Here is a 22,152-nt window from a genome sequence, read left to right as displayed (position 1 = left end):
CACTTTCCTCTTTACACTACGGAATATGCAGGACAATTGACCTACCTACACACAGAACAAACAAAAAAAACACACAAACACATGTACTCACCCAACTGCAGATACTCCAGGCTATGCTGTGCTGTCTGCTGGTCGAGGTCACTGGAACACTAACAACCACAAGACAAAAACCAAGAACCACAACCCCACAGCTACAACAACAACAACAACAACCAACACAACAACCAATGACCACAACTCAACAACATAACCCCAAGAACCACAACCTCACACATAACAACAAAAACTCAACAACACAAAAAAAGACCACTGCACAAACAACACAAAAAATCACAACAGCACAGGCACAATAACTCTAAGCAAACAACACTAACTTAACAACAACCAAATAACAAACAAAAACACACAACTCAGCTGAATATCAATGCCTTCAACCAACTGCTCCTGACACTACTGACTGTCACAGGCTCTAACCCAAGACTGACTGAAAACTGACTAAAAACACAGAACTCTAAACTCCAAAACCACCAGCAGACAACCCAGAACTCACCAACAGCCAATTCAATCGTTAACTATCCATACAGCAATTACATTCTCTCTCTCTCTCTCTCTCTCTCTCTCTCTCTCTCTCTCTCTCTCTCTCTCTCTCTCTCTCTCAGATGTTGTCAAATGGAACTCGATGACTCCTCCATATTACTGGACGCAGAAATTCTATATAATGGAAAAACTACTTTCTTGTTAAGGGGCTGTTGCTCAAATATGACTTAGATTACAAAACTGCCTATAACTAACTGAAAATTTTATTTAAAGACACTACCTCCACCTAGATTCTGCTCCTACCTGCTGAAGGCAAAATCTGCAATAAAAAAAAAGTGTTTTTGTATGCATCCGTAAAAATGGCTAGTGATTTAAAACTGTTAAGAGGTAAAGAGCTAAACAAAGTCTCATTTAATTAATAGCTAGAGAGTGTCAACAATATCTTGTGAAAAAAATGAGTTCATTAGAGAGTTAATGTTTTTTATTTGATGTGAAATTCACTAAAGATCAACTTATTTCAACATTTTTTCATCAATATTTGACACCTGTCCCTTAATTCCAATGGATTAAAGGATGAAAGGTGTTAATGCAGTTTTTAAAATGTTTGTTGTATTATTCTATTCTAAATAGAACCCTATATGGGAGTATGTACGTACGTATATAGTACCTCTTCATCTGATCCCTTTAGTCTCAAACCCTGGCAGATCTATCTTTCTCCAATTTTAACCATTTAATAACAATGAAATCCTTTTTGGCAAATGATAATGAGATTTTAGAAATGATTCTCAATCATCATGTTAAACTTTTATAAAGTAATAATTGGCTTGAATGGGTAAAATGGTTAAAATTATGTTATTGAGATCCACTAGGAAATTTTTAAGTAAAGTTCCATTGACGTCTTTTGAAGTTGGTAGAACTATTACTCGATGTTTCCTACAGGTACAGTGGTTCTGGAAGTGAAGACATAGCTGAAACACCTGATGTGTCATCTTCTGAAATGACCCCTGATCCACCTAAGAGACTACTGACAATAAAATCATCATCATCACCATCTTCCAAGACTTCATCCCCTCAGAGTAGAAACAAAATGGTCAAAATTTCATCAGCAGACTCACTTCTTGCAATGTTCAGGAACTTTGGTAAGTAGTTCAGGAATATCTCAAATGCCAGGTGTCATTATTTGAATTTCAATTCTACCTCCAGTGCCAGTACTATGTTTGGTTAAACCTAGTATAGCATTGCAACCTAATGCCTTGATAGAATAACCATTGTCTGCTGATGATTATTATGATGGCAGAAGGAGAGCGTTAACTAATCTTTTTTTGCCTTTATGTCAAACTTTTGTCTAATTAGGGGGCTCTGGTCGTGCAAGTGCCTCTAACCCATCAAGTCCTCATGGATCAGAATTGGAAGACTCTTCAGCTCACCAGTCACCATCTACTACTCCAACAACACCTCAGAAAGCACCACCTCCAGTTAAGCAAGATACACTTACAGTACCTGGTGCTCTACAAGTGCAGGTACTTATTTATTCTATCACTTTTGTTCTAATTAAAGTGTAAATATGCAAATTACCTGGTGCTCTACAAGTGCAGGTAATTATTTATTTTATCGTTTTTTTTATTTTAAGTAAAGTGTAATCATGAAAATTTTATAACGAGAAGGCATGTATTTAGGCCTTGTAATTATTCACATTAAAATACTTGAAAATTAAAATATTAGTTAATTATTTAGTGAACCAGTATTTAATATCACCTATTGTGAACAATTATCATGATATTTTTGCAGGTTCAATCCAGTGGTGGTGGTTCAGTGCAGCATGGTGGGCCCGTTATTACACTGGAAGTACCAACCAATGATCAGTATCGGTGTTTGTCACCTATTACAGAATTACCGACACCTGTCCCTACCCCTGTTCCCTCACCACTACCTACTCCTTGTCGACAACGTCCCAAACCACGCACAAGTTCAGAATCAAATGATAATAAGGAAAGTGAAGACACTGAATCTGAATTCTCATTGTCAATGTCTGTAGAGCGCAGTAGCTCAGATAGTTCTGGTCCAGATCACCGTATATTCTTTACATCTTTGAAGAGCCTTAATGCAATCCATGATACCAGCAGCAGGTCAGAAACATTATCTCCAACAGGTGTGACCATCACACCTTCATCATCATTGTCTTCTAGAACTCCATCTCCTGTGACTTCACCTACAGCATCACCAGCTGCATCACCAAAGGTGAAAACAAAACCACCACCCTTGCACATTCCAAATGCTAATATTTTAAAGTTCAGTCCAGATAAAGGTGAAGGATCATCAAGTGAAGGTGCATGTAGTGGTGGGATCTGCTTACAGGTACCAGTTATCAAAGTAGAAGATGCAGAGGAGGATGTGCGATGGGATTCAGCACCACGAACCCGTTCACAGAGTGTAGACGTTGGTAGTATATTGCAAGCACCTCTTATTACCATATCACCGGCTGATGATGAACCACCCACACCTCCAGCTCACCCACCACCTTTAGTTATACCAACACTTAACGTTACTTTAGCTTCACCACCAGTTTTAAGAAAAACTTATCCACCTGTGCCTACTATAACAATAGAAGAGCCTGATTCTAAAAAACCACCAATACCTCCAAGACGAAATCCCCCTTTAAAAAGAGAAAAAGCAAGTTCATTAGACCTACAGCAAGCACCTTCTATAACTGTTACCAGTATGCTTAGTGAAGTAGAATCCGACACAGACTCTCCTACAACTGGCTGTCGTCAAGGTGGACCAGCTTCTAGCTACCTCAGTCCTTTTTTGGGCGTTGAACTGCGAGCATCTGAATCTAATCTTAGTTCATCTGGATATAGTTCAGCCTATTCTCCTGGCCCTTCCCGGTGCTCGTCAGATAACCCTTTATGTTTAGATGAGCCCCTGACACCATCTGTCTCATCAATTCCTGCTCGTCACATGAATTTTCCCAACCCGGCACCGCCAATCATTGCTCCTCCAAGGAATAAACGCCGGCCAATGTTCAAGCCACCTTCTACAGAAATTGTAACTACAGCTATGGTAACTCCTCCTATTTTACGAACTGATTCTGAAACAACAGATGATCCTGGAACTTCACAACCAGAAGCAGACTCTGCTCTGGAGTTAGATACGAATGATGAATGTAGTGATGGTGTTTTACAAGTTGAGAAAACAAATAAACTTAGCAGCGAAGAGGAAGCTGAAGCACAACGACAAAGATTACTTCTTTCTTCAAGTCATTCTTTTCCCAAAGAATCCCCACGTTTAGTACGGTCACCCCCTGCCATTGTGGTGCATTCATCTCTTCCAAGTGAATCCTCCCTGGAGGATTGTTTGTCGGAAAAACCTTCCCGTCTCAGCCCAGTTAGCTCTCGTAGTGAGTCGCCAATCAGTGATTCACGACTCAGTGTAGCAAGGATATATCCTGCCTTTTTTGGTGTAAGTGGAAAACCAGAATTACCTTATACCGACTCTGATGGGTTGTATGATTGTCCATCATCAGAAGTTTTACATTCAGACTCCCATGTATCTGTTTCCCCTTTGAAGCGCCTTGGCAAAAAAAAATTAAAACGGTCCCCTGGAAAGGGCCTAAAATCACTGTTAGGATTCAATGATGTAGGTTCAGCAGATACTGGCAGTGGGACAGGTGCATTAAGTGATGGAGCCAAAAGCCGTTTGGAACCCCCAAACTGGGAGAGGTCGCCTCGTCGTCATTCACCAAAGAGAAGAGTTAGAGCACAAACCAGCGTTGATCTGTTGTCATCTTCCAATGACAGCATTACTTCTCAAAGGTAAAAGATGCATGAGGTATCATCACATTTTACTAAGCTTATTTATAATACCACATACGCATGCCAATATAACGTTAAGAATGTGGTTTGAAATAAAGTACTGTTTGGGTGTACACTGTAGCGTAGACTGTAATCTTGGTATTTAACTAGTAGATGAATACTTAACATGCAATGGTTATTTCATGATAACGTAATACAAATACTTTACCATGTCATTACTTAAAAATGCATGAATTTCAAAAGTTAAGGTAATTCCATATGAATCCACTGTACATAAGGAAAAAATCAATATTTCTTCCATGTTTTCTTGATAATGTATGGTTTTCTGGTAATGAAATCTGGTTCTTAAGTTATTGTTATATAACATAAAATGTCATGAACTGGTCTTTGCATTCAATACGTTTTTCATTGGGAATTTTATTTTAAATTAGCTTCATGTACTGGAAAAGTAATACAGCAGTAATACTGTAGCTAAATTTTAAATTAAAAAGATGTCACAATATATTAATACATATTCACATTTATAAACTTATATTTACGTACAGTAATTTGAATGCTTCTGAGAATGAATATACTGAAAAGTTTATGTTAAGTGTTTTAGTATTTTGGGGTGCAAGATTACTCCTCTTAATGATAAGATAAAATTTTTCCAGCAAACTTTGTACTCGGACCCTAGTAAAATATAAAGAGAGGGGTGAAGGAGATCGCTATAATTTTGGTAATATTTCATGCCAGTTTCTTTATCACATACTCAAACAGACTACTGCTTCTCTGTCAATATTTGGTTTTGAAATTCTCTCCCTGATGCTATTTTCCCATGTTCCTGTAACTTTTCCAATAAAGGCAAGCCTATTGTCTCTTTAAATGATAAATTATATTTTTTACCTCATTTTATATCTTTTACATACTTTATTAATTTAAAATTAGAGAAAAATTTCTACTCATCATATTACCTTTAGTGACAAGGTTTTTTTTTTATTTATCATGTTTCCTTACCCATCTGTTAATGGTGGTTATATTTGTAATTTAGATAACAATTTCATGCGTCAATAAGTGACACATAGAAACTGTTCTGTGTTTGTGATAAACATAATCATCTTAATGATAATTATTTTTGGGTCAGGCTTCCCTCTATAGATTAGAATTGAAATGAGTTTTCTCCACTCTCTTCTGTCTTGTGGTCTGTTTGCAAGAGCTCCCATCAGGTTTAGGTCTGCATCTGTCCATTCTCCATCCTTTCCTGGGCATTTTCATGTCTTTAATATACTTACATACCTACTGCTTTCCTTATCAAATTTTCCATGTCCTTTCTCATCATTTGCCGAAACTTCTTCAATATTTGAGATGTCAGTCAGTTTTTAAGACCTTTGGACATCACTTCTCCATGCTACTTCTTCACTCATCTTCCACCGTTTTTGACAAGATAATGAGGAAACATTTTAACATAACATAGGTTTACATATTATGTGTACAGGTAAACTGTTGACTGAAATTTGATATTTATGTTAGACAGTATGAAAATCAAACACTTGTAGTTACTCTTTTGGTATTTAATACAAGAAATATATTAGTGAATGAGCTAGCGTTTTGGCCCATGTTACAGAAACGTTAATGAACAGATCAGTTTTTTTATAACCATGTATAATGTAAGGTAGTTAATGGGTGTTGTCAATTGTGTAAGATTGCACAAAATAGACCCATCACAGTGTCATTGAGTGATGAATCATACTCATCTATTTGTTGTTAATCATTCCATAAATTGTTTGATATTACAACTTATGATAGGATTCTTTACATTATAGGTATTCCCATCAAATTAAATGCAAATTGTTAAGGAGGAGTTACATATCCTCAAATTTTTTCTGATGCTAAAAGACTTAGTACATTAAACAACAGCATTTAGAGACAGGCTGTACTTTTGTTAATGAAAGTAACTGCAGGTAGATGTCTGCCAAAATGTAATTTTCTCTTTTACATTGGACAGGTTATTATGTATGAAGATTTTAAAAACTTAATTCATAATATTTATACATGTATAGTATATGTTCATTGTTTCAATGAAATGTGTAAATTGTGTTATCCTGATTAGTTGTCATGGGTGAATTCTAACATTTTCCTTTTTAGTGGTGGATTCATAAGGTATCCCAGTATATTTCATATTCGATTGCAGTATTGGACAAGGGCAATTGAAGCCTCCTGTAAATATGCATGAAAAATAAGGAAGAGCATAAATATAACAAGGGCTGGAATTAGAAAGCTAACGACAATAGTTATATGTACCGTTCTGGACAGTTCCAACAGGTCCAGTTTCCCGAGCAAAAAGGGTTTGCGGCAGGATGTGTGATGGTAGCCCTGATGAAAAAGGTAAATTTGGGCCGTGGTCGTCTTTCTTGAATAAAGAACCGTATATATTAACGATATAAGATCAGCAAGTTAATTCCTTGAACCTGGAGCGGTCGTGAAAATAAAAGACGAACAATTAAAATTTACCTCGATTAATAAATTAAGAGAAAGTATATTTCCACTTAATTATGTGGACTACATACCTAAACTTTCGAAGATTTATCTGTAAGGCAATTGAAGACGATCCAAATTTTCCCAATAACTTCTAATAAGATTTCTCGACTAAGTTTATGTATTAAATCTAAAAAAAGTAATCTAAAAAAAAATGCGCTTTTGTGTAATGATGGGACTGCCACCAAACATGAATGTGCTCACATACTGACAGATAAGTGGAATTAAGAACATTTTTTATTTAAAGTAACAGACACAACTGCTTCCAAGGATGCTTTTATGATGACTTGCCATACTTTTAATAGCATTGTAGAATCAGATAAGGGCACACATACTTTGAAATGTCTAAATAATACATTCATTACTTGGTCAAAATTTATTTAATTGCCAAATACATTACAAGTAAATGTAATGTATATTTAAATAGTCCTTTACTTATAATTGTCTCTAAATACAATTTAAATACTTTTCAAATACTTTTGATATCTTCCTTTTATGGGAATTCTGTTAGTCTATGGAATTATTTCATTTACTGGGTACCAAAGCCCCAATGGATACCAAACCTTGACTTGAACACAGGAAATCACATAAATGTCCTACATAACTTATCATTATTGATTATATATATAAAAAAAATCTCGCAAAGACCATTGTGCAACTTCCACTGGGTCCAGGTATCCTTGGAGGGATAAATAATAATGTACAAGAATAAGGGTAATGTGATTTATTGATTCAATTTCAATTCAGTTATTAATATCAATGACTGAACAGAAACTCAATATGACCTATATTCTTATTGGCCCTTATAAGCACCAATTGTTCAAACATTTTATCTGACAATCGTCCTCCTGGGAGAATGAATAAGTCCCACCAAGGACAATAATAGTTCAACTGGCACTGATGATGGCAGTGTAGTATTATATATAAGAAATATTTTCTTAAATAGTGGATGTTTGTTAAGACTGTCAAGACCATGTCCACAGTCATTAAAATAAGCCATGACCACCACTGTAGGTGTCTGGATTGCGTTGCTTTCCAGTGACCTTTCAAAAGTCAAAATATTCATCAATATGATGAATCAGATGGTCCTCCCTCTCGGGAATCAAATTAACTCCCGAGGAAGAGGGGGCGACATTACATATCTCAGCCCGAGGGCCTCCTGCTACTTCCAACGACGAATCGATGGAAGAAAATGAAGGGGACAAAGGCACAACACTAGGGGGTGTGAGGGGTGGACAGCAGCAGGAGACGAAGCATCGAGAAGAGGAGAAGAAAAAGCCTCCCACAAAGGAAGAGTAGAAACTACGATGCTCACTCTTACTATAAAATAACTTCCACTGCTCTCTAGACCACGCTCAGTATTCCCTACAGGGATTCGTTATTGTACAACGTCAGAACAGCACCTACTGCAAGTGACGTGTGGGTCCCAAGCAGACGAAGCCAAAAAACGAGACCACTGAAAACCTGGAATTCCGGGCACACACGTTGACGAGGCCGAGAAAGAGCAGAAGAAGCCATAATAACAGCACACACACACACACACGCACACAAGCGAAAACGGTAAATGAACCGAGTAAAGACCAAGAAAGGTCAACCATAACTCTCGTCCAGGTGGTTTAAGAAAAGACTGAAGCTGTGGCGTGGATGCGTGGTCCTTGACCACTCTTCACCCGATATGCACGTGTTGCCAGATCTTGCAAGATTCCTTGTTTTCATCTGCAATTTAACCGGATCCAGCTAGGCGCTAGAAATGATCCTATCCAATTGTCAAGACCTAAGGTTTGTAGCTATGAAAAATACAAATTATCTTAGAAAATTTGTCATTTTAATCTCATCAAGTTCTCGTACAAAAGATATTGAAGCAACGATAAAGGTAGCTAAACCTTATCTTTTCTTCCCATGTGAAAAATATGATATAAGAAAGAAAATTCTTCTTCATTGTGTTCATTAATGTCTCTCCATGCTCTGTGCAAATTTTCAGGAAAGTATTTTGAAAATATTACGTATATGATTTGAATTAATTAGAAGTTCATCAACGTATTCCACCCTAAAAAGTAAAATAAGACAAGCTTTGATAAGATACTTTATATGGAGATTTACAAGGGCATTCCTTTGCTGTAGAATAAAAAAATAAAAAATTTTAAAGGGGGAATTTGCCAAATGTCAGACTACCAGCCAACTTGCTTGTATTTAAAAAAACTATTTAAGTATTTATAAATACTAATCACATGATGAAAAGTATTTAAATACATATCTAAATACGTAGTTGCATAAAATTGCATTTTTAAATACAAATGTATTTAAATACATTTGTATTTGATACTGCCCATCTCTGAGAAACAGAAACTGTACATAGAGAAAATATGTACTGCAAATTATCTTTAAATACATCATTTAATCACAATTATTAACGAAACCTTATGTTACGACGGCCATTGCATGTCAATGCAACATTGCTCTAAGTAACTTGATGTTACGAATACTATATCGAATCATAGAGGATAAGCACAAATGAAGAAATTCCAAGACTCACACTTCTCCAAGACAAAATACATAAAAAAGAGAAGAAAACGGTAGTACTAGTTGTAAAATAGGCGTCATCCCTACAGGACGACGATCAGAAGGTATACACCTCTGCTCAAACGATTCAATAGCCTCGTTAGCACATCTATTGGATCAATCACACCATCCCCACCAACACACATTGCTGGAGACAGAAGGAAACCTGTGGAATACTCCAGTGTTTTATTACATGTCCTGTCAGTACATCCCCCTCCCCCCTGAGATTATGGCATAACATTAAATAGAAATAAGCAAAAATATAATAAATACATATACACAAAGAAAATTGTAAAAGAAAAATCCCCATAGGGCAAAAGTAATGGTTAATGCGTAGGTATCACAACATACAGACCTGCATGGCAACAATATGTAGTATATACATAATATATATATGTTTGCACAATAGAATTTCTAGCCAATTTGGCTTACTGAAACCAAAAAACAAAACAAGCATGAGGGATAACAAAATGTCAGCGCCTCAGTGGCATGGTTGGTATGGTGGTGGCGTCCCACCTCGGTGGTCGCGAGTTCGATTCTCGGCCATTCCATTGAGGAGTGAGAGATGTGTATTTCTGGTGATAGAAGTTCACTCTCGACGTGGTTCGGAAGTCATGTAAAGCCGTTGGTCCCGTTGCTGAATAACCGCTGGTTCCATGCAACGTAAAAACACCATACAAACGATAACAAAATATTGTTGTACAAGGTGACACAAGCATGAGCATGGGTTAACACTCCGTATCACCCATGAAATACTCGCCCATCCACGAGGGTTACACTGTGCCTTTGTGGACACACTGGATCAGGTTCTGGGCAAGGGGGAATGGCTGAGGACATTGGGTGCTGCTGTTTTAACACTTTCAGGTGCTTCCTGTTTCTAAGTGACACTCGCCCACTTCCATCCAGCCTAATGAGATACTGTTGGAGGTCCTTGGACTCCAGTACCACAACCCAGATCGTCCCCAAGTTTTGGTTACCAGATCCTGCACTCTTACCCTGCAGCCTACAACCAGAGGTAGAAGCTCCTTTGTCCCAATAAGTGGTGAGGTCTCCTCTTGTGACTCTACCATTCGTAGCTCCCTCTGCTGGATCATCTCATCCCAGCGTCTCTCCACCTTGTAATGCTGTCTTGGTGTTGGTACTCCATCTCTGAGCTGCCTGCCGATGGTGAGCTGTTATGGGGGTTTATCTAACCCCTTAGGTGCACCATGTTGCTTTATTACAGGCCCTTTCAGTACAGAGGTGTGACTGTAAGTGAAGTGCAGGCAACATCAGCGCCAATCATGCTGCCCTCTTTGGAACAGACATCATATACAATCAACCAGACATCATATACAATCAACCATCCTACACTCTCTCTCTCTCTCTCTCTCATGCACACACTATCCATCCAATAAATGAGTGGTGCGAATCATGATTTTACAGACCTGGACTTTTAAGGGTTGTGGTTTGAGAAGTTTTAAGTGATTTTCTTATATTTTGACAAACTTTAAGTTTGATAAATAAACTCAGTCAATACATCTTATAAGAAGGTATTGGTATGTTAGTCTAGATGTTTTGTAAGAAGATATTGGGAAAATTTGGATTTACCTTTCTCGACAGGGCTACCACACAAGTCCTGCCACAAACCCTTCTTTCTGAGGAAACTGGACCCAGTGGAACTGACCGGAACTGTACTTAAAAGCATAAGTACTGCAGGGATATTGGCAGTTTAAGTACTTATTATTTGTATCAAAGGAATTGAAGATATTTGCATGACTTTTACTGTAAAACTTGAATATTTTCTGCAATATCCTTTTCATTAATCCAGAAAAAAGGTCAGTTGATATGGATTTTTAATGTTTTCTAGGTTCATCTCAAAATTTTTTTAATTGTACATCTGATGAAATGCTCTGATTTCAGCTCTTCTGAATGAAAGCTTTTTTTTTCTAAACTTGGTGCATAGTTTTCTTTCACCACAAGTTGTTTTTACTTATGGCATGGCACAATTCATTTTTTTACTTGGCTGTGACGGCATTTCTATCTGGGCCACTCAGAACTCTTCCTCCTGCCGCTACATGAGTCTTCAGTATCACGACAAAGTTATATTCTGTAAGTGTGTGTGGCAGTCTTGAAGGTGCTTAGCTGTTCTTTTTTTATTTCTTCATTTGCAACTTTTTGTACATGTGCTTCATTTTTATGGGTGCTTAGATGAATGTTTTTCAAAGTTTTTTCTCAGAAAATAGTGTTTTTATACTTCAGTTACTATAGCAGTTGGGTTTATTGCATGGTCAAGAAATATGTTTTTAGTTGTCTATGTTGATATTATGTGAATCTGTGCTGGGACTATCCAGTACACATACCCTTCAAGAGAAAGCTATCATGTTAAAACTTACTCATATCCAAAATTGTACGAAACCAGTGAATTGTGTGTGTGTGCATGTGTATTTTTGTGTGTGTGTGGTAGTAAACTTAGTACATATATTTATGAGATGTGAAACTAAAGTATATTTATGAGATGTGAAACTAAGAATAAAGAACAAGGCACTTCACTCAGCACCCTATGAATTGTGGAGGCTAAGATTCAGGTTCAGAATACAAGCACGAGGGTAATTTCAAGGAGAATTGCTCTGAAAAATGAGACCAACATGACTTTCAGCTAAAAAGGGATTACTGACAACAGAGCACCGAAGTCTAGACCCAGGCTGAGGATTCTGTTCAGTTGGTATTACGGTCTGTGGTGTACTATAAAAAATGTTTGCTTTTACACAAATAGTACTGATTTAGTTAGTTTCCTCCAAAACTTGACCAGCCTCTGTTTAAAACTTTTTTTTCAAGAATTAAGAAAAATAAATGAGACTACTGCTCATCAATTTACAATCCAAAGAATCTTGAAAACATTTCTCTTCATTAAAATCTCATTATTCTCTCTAATTCTAAAGATTTGACAGTAATATTTATCACAAAATATACCTGGTTTGCTGGTTAAATTATATATATATGCCTGCTGGTGACTTGGGAACTGTTGCTAAATTTCACTAAATGTATGAACACTATTATTAGAATGGTCATGAAAATTATAATCAACAATTACTAATTTTTGCCTCTTTGTAGTGTGATTCATGACCCCAAATTATTTAACTGTATATTTCCTGTCAGTGGTAATTTATAACCAACAAGTGTGTATTCTCTGTAAATTTCAAATGTAATTTGGAGTTTTGCTCTCACCATTGTTATCAGTATCACTGTGATACTTTATTCTGCTTCAGCTCCAAGGACTGCATAGCATGATGTTATTGATAACATCTTTTCCACCAGAAGGATTCCTCCCTCGAGCAATAAAAGATCTCGTGCGCGAGGACTCACATACACAGTCGAGCAACGAACCACATACACGGTTGTGCGACAGTGCACGTACACAGTCATGTAATGGTGCATGTACACGGTCGTGCGGTGGAACACATATGGCCATGGGATGGAACACATACATGGCCATGCAATGGAGCACATGGCCATGCGATGGAGCATGTACACAGTTGCACAGTGAAGGACAAATATGGTCCTTAGAAGTCGACGGACACGGGAGAATGTCCTGGAGAAGGAGACTGCACTCTATGTTTAGAAGAAAAATGATCTCTGACTCTGTAAGGTGAATGACTCATGTAAGGAACTTCTCAGAGAATGAGAAAAAGAGAGCCTAGGCCTCTTGGAAACAAGAGAAAGGCAGTCCTTTCCATCATGCAGAGGTAAAGTAGCCCTACTACAGTGAGAGACACATCCACGGCCGAAAACCATCTCACATTTGCAACCCACAACAGCCTCAAGTCCGACACAAGCATGTCCGTGGGGATGAACAGGTGAGGAAGCTGCAGGCTCTGGAGGAGGAAAACTCCCAGAAGGTCCTTAATCTGCAACTTGATAGCAAAGCACCTTCAACCTCTTAATCGGAGCCTTCTCATCCTTGCGACAAACTTAAACAGGTTGAGGAGACGAAGAACTAGCCTAAGAACTCTGATCAGAGGGGAAGTTCATCATAAACTGGAACACGTCCAATTACATGGAGGGAGACATGTCTGTACTGGGAAGATGCAGAAACACCTCTTTCACTCTCAGAAGAAGAAGCCACAAAGTCTTGAATCTTCCAGCGTCTGACTCGAGAACGAGGGGAAGGAGGAGGAGGAGAAGGGGAGGGAGCCCTTTGCCTATGATGCTTCTTGATACTCTAGCATACCGCTTGCTGAACACGAAGTCCAGCCTATCAACCATCGCTTGAAAAAATGCCTCTGAAGGATTGACAATCGACAGCGATGACGTCACGGACGAGGCTTGGAGTGACATCACCGCAGCTGATGTCACAGGTGGAGAGGCAGCTGGGAGTAATGTCACAGCTGCTGGGAGTGACATCACAGCACTTAGACTGGCAGTCCGAATCGATGGTCTCACTGATGGCAGGATAAAGGGTGACCCAGGATTCATCATAAGCGCCTCAGCAGCGTGGTTGGTATGGTATTAGCATTCCACCTCAGTGGTTGCGGGTTCGATTCTCGGCCATTCCATTGAGGAGTGAGAAATGTGTATTTCTGGTGATAGAAGTTCACTCTTGACGTGGTTCGGAAGTCACGTAAAGCCGTTGGTCCCTTTGCTGAATAACCGCTGGTTCCATGCAACGTAAAAGCACCATACAACAACAACAACCAGGATTCATCATAGTTGTTGATGGTGTCCCACTAGGCGGTAGTACATGCAAGCCGAAGTAGTGGAGACCAGGAGGAAGGGCGACCCACCAAGGGAGCCAGAGTGGGAAGGTGAGCAGCCATGAAATGTGACAATAGGCCTTCTAAGGAGGGGGTGCCCCACAGGCCTAGGGATGCCAACACAGATGCCATCTTGTGTGAATCCATATCTGAAACAAAAGAGCAAGATGGAGAAGCCTCTTCTCTCCCCAGGAGGGAGATTACCTTCTGCGAGAGAGGGACCAATGTTAAAGTACACTAAATCATCCTTCGCAACTGCCGATACAGGCAGTCCCCGTCATCGTAAGCCAGAAAATCGTCAAAAATCCTTAGAAAGCCTTACTTTTAATGCTCTGGGTGTATATTAAAAACTATGTAAACTGCATTTTTATTGCATTTTTTATTAAAAAATTCAAATATTGATTATTTTGCATTTTTGGAGTCATATTTCTTCCACCAGATTGGCGTTATAAGGATCGTAATCCAGGAACATGCGTCGTAAACTTGGGAATAATTTCTGATGAATATAATTGAAAAGCGCCATCACCATGAAATGTCATAAGCTGAACCTGTCGTAAGCCGGGGACTGCCTGTACATACTTCCAAAGGCAAATCAGTGGAAGAAAAGGAAGGTGACAGGGTGTCAATGCAAGACGAAGCAGAAGGAAAAATTCTGGAAGAAGGGGAAGCAGCATTTTCCACTTGGGGAGGTGTGAAACCTTCCCAAGAAGGACAAGTACCCATCGTTCAAGACTCCCTCTTCTTGTAGAAACTCTTCCACTGTGATACAGACCAGGAACAACATTCTGGGAAAGGGTTAGTGATATTACAAGAATTGGAACGACACCTACTGCAAGTGGAATGGGTGTCAGTCAAAGAAGAAGCGAAAAACCTTGGACTCTCGGACACATGCATTCATGGGTCCTAAACTTCTTGGGTGAATTCATAACACACAGCAGGCACACACTCAAAGCCACAAAGAAATCACGGGCTAAACAAAGAAATGGGTTTGGGAAGGAGGAGCACAAACACAAGCAGCCAAACTCCAAGGTGGTTGAAGAAAGACTGTGTCACGGGTTTCTAAGCGTGGTTGGTAACCAGCCTCAATGCAACTCAGATGTCACAGATTCCTTGCATTACCGTAGTTGATTGTTTTTAAATAGTTTCCAGCACCCGCTAGAGGATTATCCTATTGTTAGCTGTTCTGTAGCCTCTAATAGCAGAAACTGAAAGGTCTTTCTAATCCCTAAGGAAGACCAAAAAATCTGCTATGTGCTGAAGAGGTCTTGAGTGGAGAAAAACCCCTTTGACAACACCAATCACAGTAGATTGCCCATTTCCCTTGGTAGACTGCAGAAGAGGACTTCCCGAGATGGTTGGAAATATGTCTTGCTGTTTCCTGAGAAACCTTTCGAAGTGAGGCTAGCAAAGCAGCTGCTACCACAGGGGAATCTCTTTTGGGACCTCTGACAGCAGAAACAGAAGGTTCGGAAACCATTCTGCCTGCAGCCACAGAGGAGCTACTAATGTCATCCTGAGGTTTCCAGACCTCATCACCCTGTTCAGCACATGACGGATCAGGCAAAATGGAGGGAAGGCATACACCTCTAGGTTGTCCCAAGGGTGTTGGACGGCATCTTCCACCAGGGCTAGTGGGTCCAGGATCACTGAACAATAAACTTCTAGTTTTCTGTTGTAGCGAGTTGCAATGAGGTCTAACATAAGCCTCCCCCAAACCTGATAAAGCCTGTCCGCCACGACTTGATGTAGAGACCACTCCATGCTCAGGCTCTGGTTCCGATGGCTCAACTTGTTGGCGACCACATCCTTCTTGCCTGGGATGTATCTTGCCGAGAGTTCCACCGAGTTGTTGACTGCCCACTGGTGTTACTCAGACTGTCAATGAATGGAGCTGGTGTGACACCAGACCCTCCTGTTTGTTCACATAGGCAACTACCATGGTGTTGTCTGACATAAGAACCACTGAATGACCCTCTACATCCTCCCGAAACTTCTTCAGACCCAGAAAAGCTGCCTTCTAACGCCAAAACGCTGATGTGCAGTAGCTTCTCTCCCATACTCCAAATGCCTGACGCGATGAGGTCCCCTAGATGAGCACCCCAACCTGTGAGAGAGGCATCCAAAAAACAGAAGGAAGTCTGGAGGGAGAGAATTCAGAGGGACACCTACTAAGAGATTTCGATCCTCCAACTGTCAATTGAAAACTCCTTACATATAGCCTGAACCACCTCCGCTTCTGCAACCTTAGACCTTTTGATCGGAGTCTAATCATCCTTTCGACGACCAACTGGAACCGAGGTAGATGAAGGAGGAGCAATTTCAATCACATCAGCACATACGTGCAAGCCAGAGGCACGTCCATGTACAGAAAGTGTAGGCTCCACACTCATACTGTCATGAACAAGTCCATGTGGAGAGACACAGCTGCGAAGGGAAGACATTGATGGATTACCAGCATGCACAGAGGAGACCTAGCCAAGCAGCGGTGAGGAGGAAGACTCCTTTCCACAGGCTCCACTACCAGAACCATGAATGTCAGCTTGAGATGGAGAAGGACAATCATAAGGGAAATAGGCGAAGCGTTCCTGTTGGTAGAACAACTACGGATGTGCGTGGGAAAGACGCGGATGTGAGAGGCCGAAGGGGAAACACTCCCTCTGCTCGAAGAAGGTGAAATCGCAAAGTTCTTGACCCTCCAACGTCTGATGCGATGACGACAAGGGGGCGAAGAAGAAGAGGAAGAAGCAACTTCTTCCTTATTAGATCTCTTAGCGGTAGGAGGAGGAGAAGAGACCTTCCATTTATCCACAGTCTCCTTCGCAGCAAATGCAGAGAACTTCTCTTCTAAAACCGAGTCCAGCCTCTTGAATATTGCCTGAAACAAACCCTCAGGTGGCTCAGCGAGTGAGGAGGATGACATCATAGCTGGAAGGGATGACGTCATAGCAGCGGGAGGATAAGCGGCTGCGAACAAGTGGATGTTGGAAGTGACATCACGACCTCCTTATGACCAGAGCTAGCTGAAGACCTTACTGGCAGAGCTGATCCACAAGATGGCTGCCTGTGAGACCCAGTGTAGATGAGACCATGGGGAGGCGGGAGAACAGGAGAAGGGGGGGGGGGGGGGGGGGGGGGGGGGGGGGGGTACGGGCCTCCATGAAATGAGACAAACCTTCCAAGGAGGGTGAACTCCAGAGCCCAAGCAGCACCCAGACCGCCGCCATTTTGGGAGACTCCAAATCTGAAATAAAGGAACGCGATGAGGAAGCCTCCTCACACCCGGATGAACACTGGAACCTGAGGAGAAGCAGCTACATAGCACATAAAATCAGCCTGTGGCACCCCCGATACTTCCATCGACAAATCAGTGGAAGAAAAGGAAGGAGACACAGGAATACCAGAATTAGCATCAAAAGGAGGAGCAGCAGCAGAATCGTCCCAAAGAGGCAATGAAAACCCCTCCCAAGAAGGAGGATTGAAACTGTACGATGTTCCCTCTTCCTATAAAATAACTTCCACAGAGCTTTAGATCAGGCATGATATTCCGGGCAATGATTCGTCACAGTACAAAAATTAGCTCTGCACCTGCTGCAAGTTGTATGTGGATCCATAACTGAAGTCGCCAAAAATCTCGAGCACGGGAACCCAGGCACATATGCTGGTGAGGTCGTGGAGACTCGGATGAAGCCATTACACAAGAACACACATACACAACACTCTGAAAAGAAGATTTATCCTATTGTTAAGACCTCAGGTTTGTTAGCTATGAAAAATACAAACTGATTAAAAATTTGTCATTTTACACACAATTCATTGGTAGCTCAGTTTTTATCATGTTGTGTAATCATTTTCAGGTTACCGGCATATTTTCCTGTGATAGCCTTGCCTACAATTCCACAAGTGTATCATATTTGTCATGTACAGAATTTTGGTTATGATTTACAAAGATTTAAAATGTTAACGGTGTTCTAGAGCATGCATATAATTTTAGCCATGAGTTGTGACACTTAGTACAATGCAACTAAATTTTTTTAGTACCCTGATAACATAGCACTTGGCTAGATTCTTTGATCTGCTGTCTCTCTTTCACAAAACCCATTGTTAGTTAAAATTACATCAACAAAATATTCATCTGAGCACCTGAGTAGTAAATGGATCCTCCGCAATATGATTTTTACTTTTGTACTGTACTTTAGAACATTATTATCTGCTTCTATTTCAGTAGTACATAGCTTGTCTATGTAAGCAGTGTTGGTTCTTGCATACCATCAGCCTTTACTCATTTCTAAATGTGTTTGCTATAAATACCATTTGATAGTGATTAGTTACAAGAAGTCGATTGCAATTAATGATTAAAGCACTCCTTATAATGCAATATCATCTCTGTGCCTGTAATTTTACAAATTTTAAAATTTATATTAATAGGTTACAGAATCCATTAGTTGATCTTTCTCAAAACTCTTCATGTAATATCTCGTTGAATTTTACCTTTTAAGACAATTCATATGATTGAGATATTTTGGCTAAGTCCTTTTCTGCAGGAGATAAAATCTCTTAAATTGTAAATTGCGTATTCCTGGGAAATTACACTAATTAAAAAGTAATTGGTTAAACACTCCCTAACATGTAGCCCTGCGGGAAGTAGTTCTAGTCCTGGAGAAAATGGTGGAGTACAGACAGATACTGAAGCCAGCCGTGATGGTAGCGGCATTGTGGCAGGTCAGCGCTTACGGCGAAGGCGACCACTTCTGAGAGGCAACTCCATTCAAACCAATAAATATCACCTCCCTCGACAAGGATCGATAGATGCATCAGGAGAGGAAACACAGGAGGTCAGTTGCACAAATATATTTAGGTACTTTATTTACTTGCATTAGAACATTGTTTCTAAAAAAAAGTTTTTAGAAATTTTTCATTCAATTGATGTAGTTAAAACTCACCTTGCAAGCTCCCTCAGACTGCTAAACTCACCTTGCAAGCTCTCTCAGACTGCATAATGGATGACCTTCAAGATCCAACTCACCAACCAGAGGAAAATAAACGGAAAGAGGGAAAGGTCCTTCGCCACAAACCCTCAACCACAGAGCCCCGGGGCACAACACCCTACCTCCACAACAACTGACTGACTACTGCCCAGGTGTAGACAATCCCACTCACACATAACTGTGGCAGTGTTTCCAAAAAATCCTAAATTACTTTAATCACACAACCCACCCACGTGATCTTAAGATCAAAACACACACACGCACACACAAACACCCACCTTAATCAGAGACATAATCAGCCATCCATACAGGAGGTCTTCTATTCCTCCGTGGACGCTGATTCTCCAGTTTCTCTTTGACCACTCATTTGTGGTTTCACTGATTCTTCTGAGATTGAATCATCACTTGAGATTTTGCTTGAGCCATCAGATAGGGAAGCTGGAACTACAACTGGTCGCACATCCAACACATGCCTCAGCATTCCATCCATGGAAATGTTGTTCAAGGAGTTCACATGAGTAACCATCCCTTTATGCCACTGAGTAGTACAACAGACGTCCGGCGGCATCACCTACACCTCCTCTCCCATCTTAATTGAAAGGGGCATGTCTTTGCTGGTATCTGCTCCTTTGGGGACTACTGAAGGGTATCTCCACTCATATCTGTACACCACATGCTGTGGATCAGACGATTCATCCTGTCCGGACCTTGGTGTGCTATTGTACCAGAATACTGCTTCATTAGGACTAATTCCTCCCCTTTCTGCAATAGCCTTGATGGTCCTATGGTGCCTTTCAACTATTCCATTTCCTCCTGGTCGATAAGCAGCCCAAAATGCCCTAATAATGTTCCGAGACAACATACCTCCTAAGCACTGGCCCTCTTTCAAAAAAGATACTATTCAACTCAGCAGATATCTCTTGAGCATCTTCTCTAACTTCCTCCATTTTGCGAAACAACCTGGACCACAGTCAACCACTGATAAATAATGAGTAACATCAATAGCTAGGTGCTGCCAGTTTCTTTCAACATTTAATTCACCTCCTTTGTGCACCACAGGAGCAGGATCAATGGACTGACAACAATTACAACACATTCTCTAGAAACTTAAGGGTCCAGCTTCTTGGCTAAATATAGTGGTCTGTCAATTCCCAAATGATGTTTATTATGCAACTCTGTTAGATCAACTACAGCACCTGCACAGAGATGTACATGCTTGACTTCATTGCTTGCCAACCAACTCTTCTTGACTCTCATCAGAATATCAGCTTTATTCTACTCTGTAGGCACCATCTGAACTGCGGTATTCAAACCAAACTCTGTAACCAATTCCTTCAATGTTCCCAAACGTCTCTTTGATTATCATCTCTGCAGCTCTCCTTGTGTGAACACACTTCTCAGCACTTATTACAGATTTCAACCATGCTCTAGTTCGGCAAAATTGATGGAGTTGATATCATCCTTTTTTCCTAAGCCAAGCAGCATCCTCAGCAACCTTGCCATTTATCTCTAAAACTACACCCATAGCAACTTTGCTGGCATCACACCACACCACACCATACTTAAAACCTGGCATACACCATGTTCCTCTCACAGGATCGTCTAACTTTACTCTCTCAATTACCTCTTTAATCATCAACATGGACTGCTCACCTACAGGATCCTCCCAACGTGCTCCTGAGGCTCTTCTCTTAATGTAGCTGCATGCAACTCTTAACCATCCAGCTATGGAATAATGGCCCACTAATGTACCACAAACTGAAAACGGTTCCCTCCTTGTAAGCATATCTGTAACTTCAGGCACCTTATTACCTCTCTGAAACACCAACTCTTAGCAGTTGCAATCCTAAAGCAACTCCTCCATTGAGTGACTCAGGGGACTTAGTTATCAACCCATATGTATTTAAGTGTCTATTTAAATACACACTGCTATTGATTCGTTCACAAGAATGTCATTTACATATGAACTGGTTGCTCTCCTTGATATTTTCATCCTTACTCAATACAGTCTTCAGTATGTTAGACATAATCTGTGGTGCCAAGTTCAACCCAAATCCCACTCTTGTAAGGCAAAATGTCTGGCCCTTATAGTTCACCAGTTGACATGGCCACAATTTTTCACCAAAGCTCAACTGTAGGTAGGCTGACTTCAAATCCACAACAGACACATTCTCACCCGTCTGTCCCCATTACCGTAGTGTCTGCATACGTCAGTCACATCATCACCAGTGTGACACTTAACATTCACATTTAAGTTCCCGAAAATCAAGCACTGGTCTCACATTATTCTTTGTTGGCTGTTCCACTGCCATTCGAGGAATGATACCTTCTTTAACTTCTTTCCACGGAACTAAAATCCCTTCGGCAATCCACCTCTCCACTTCCTTCTCAAATTCTTCCTTCTTCCAACCCTCAAGCTTTTTATCATAACAACTTCTTTCATTTGTCAATGTCACAGGTTCATTGTTTTTCCAAAACCATCTGACTGTCCATTTTTGTCCATCAAATACTGCATAAAAGTCTGGGTCTTCAATAACAACTGTTGGACAACCATCATCACTCTCACCACTAAATCTATGCTCAATTTCTTGACTAACTGAAGCAACACCAAAGGCACCAAAACATACCTTGCCTTGGGTCATTGTGACACCTCCCAAGTGGTCAATAACGTCAACTCCTAACACCACATCAACAACATAACCAGCTGATCTGACACCACAACCCTCATGGTTACACATTCACCATTCACACCCATCTCCGCCCAATCTGCAACTTTACATTTAATATGACATATCTGGAATGTACCACTGATGTAGAGCAGCCTGTATACACAAGTCCTTTTGTAGTCTCATTACCAATCCAACATCAATTAAAGGCAATGTATCAAGGTGTGCCTTTCTATCATCACAAGGACAGGCCGCCTCAGGCACAGCAGTCACCCCTTAAGGCCAATTTACACTACGACGTTTGCGGCGCCCCATAAGTCACCTCTACCAGCATATGCCCGGCCAC

At 40.3% G+C, this 22,152-nt stretch overlaps 1 protein-coding gene across 1 annotated transcript in view; it reads left to right on the top strand.

The window, feature by feature from the left end:
- LOC135216596 (uncharacterized) overlaps positions 1-22,152 on the top strand; it is a 987,502-nt gene that overhangs the window by 897,436 nt on the left and 67,914 nt on the right. The window contains 4 exon segments of the mRNA XM_064251975.1: positions 1,477-1,676; positions 1,891-2,057; positions 2,326-4,349; positions 18,786-18,987. Of these exon segments, the coding sequence (XP_064108045.1) occupies positions 1,477-1,676; positions 1,891-2,057; positions 2,326-4,349; positions 18,786-18,987 (2,593 nt within the window).

Source organism: Macrobrachium nipponense, chromosome 6 (genome assembly GCF_015104395.2).
Source record: "Macrobrachium nipponense isolate FS-2020 chromosome 6, ASM1510439v2, whole genome shotgun sequence".
NCBI lineage: Eukaryota > Metazoa > Arthropoda > Malacostraca > Decapoda > Palaemonidae > Macrobrachium > Macrobrachium nipponense.
This window is presented reverse-complemented; position numbering and strand designations above follow the sequence as displayed.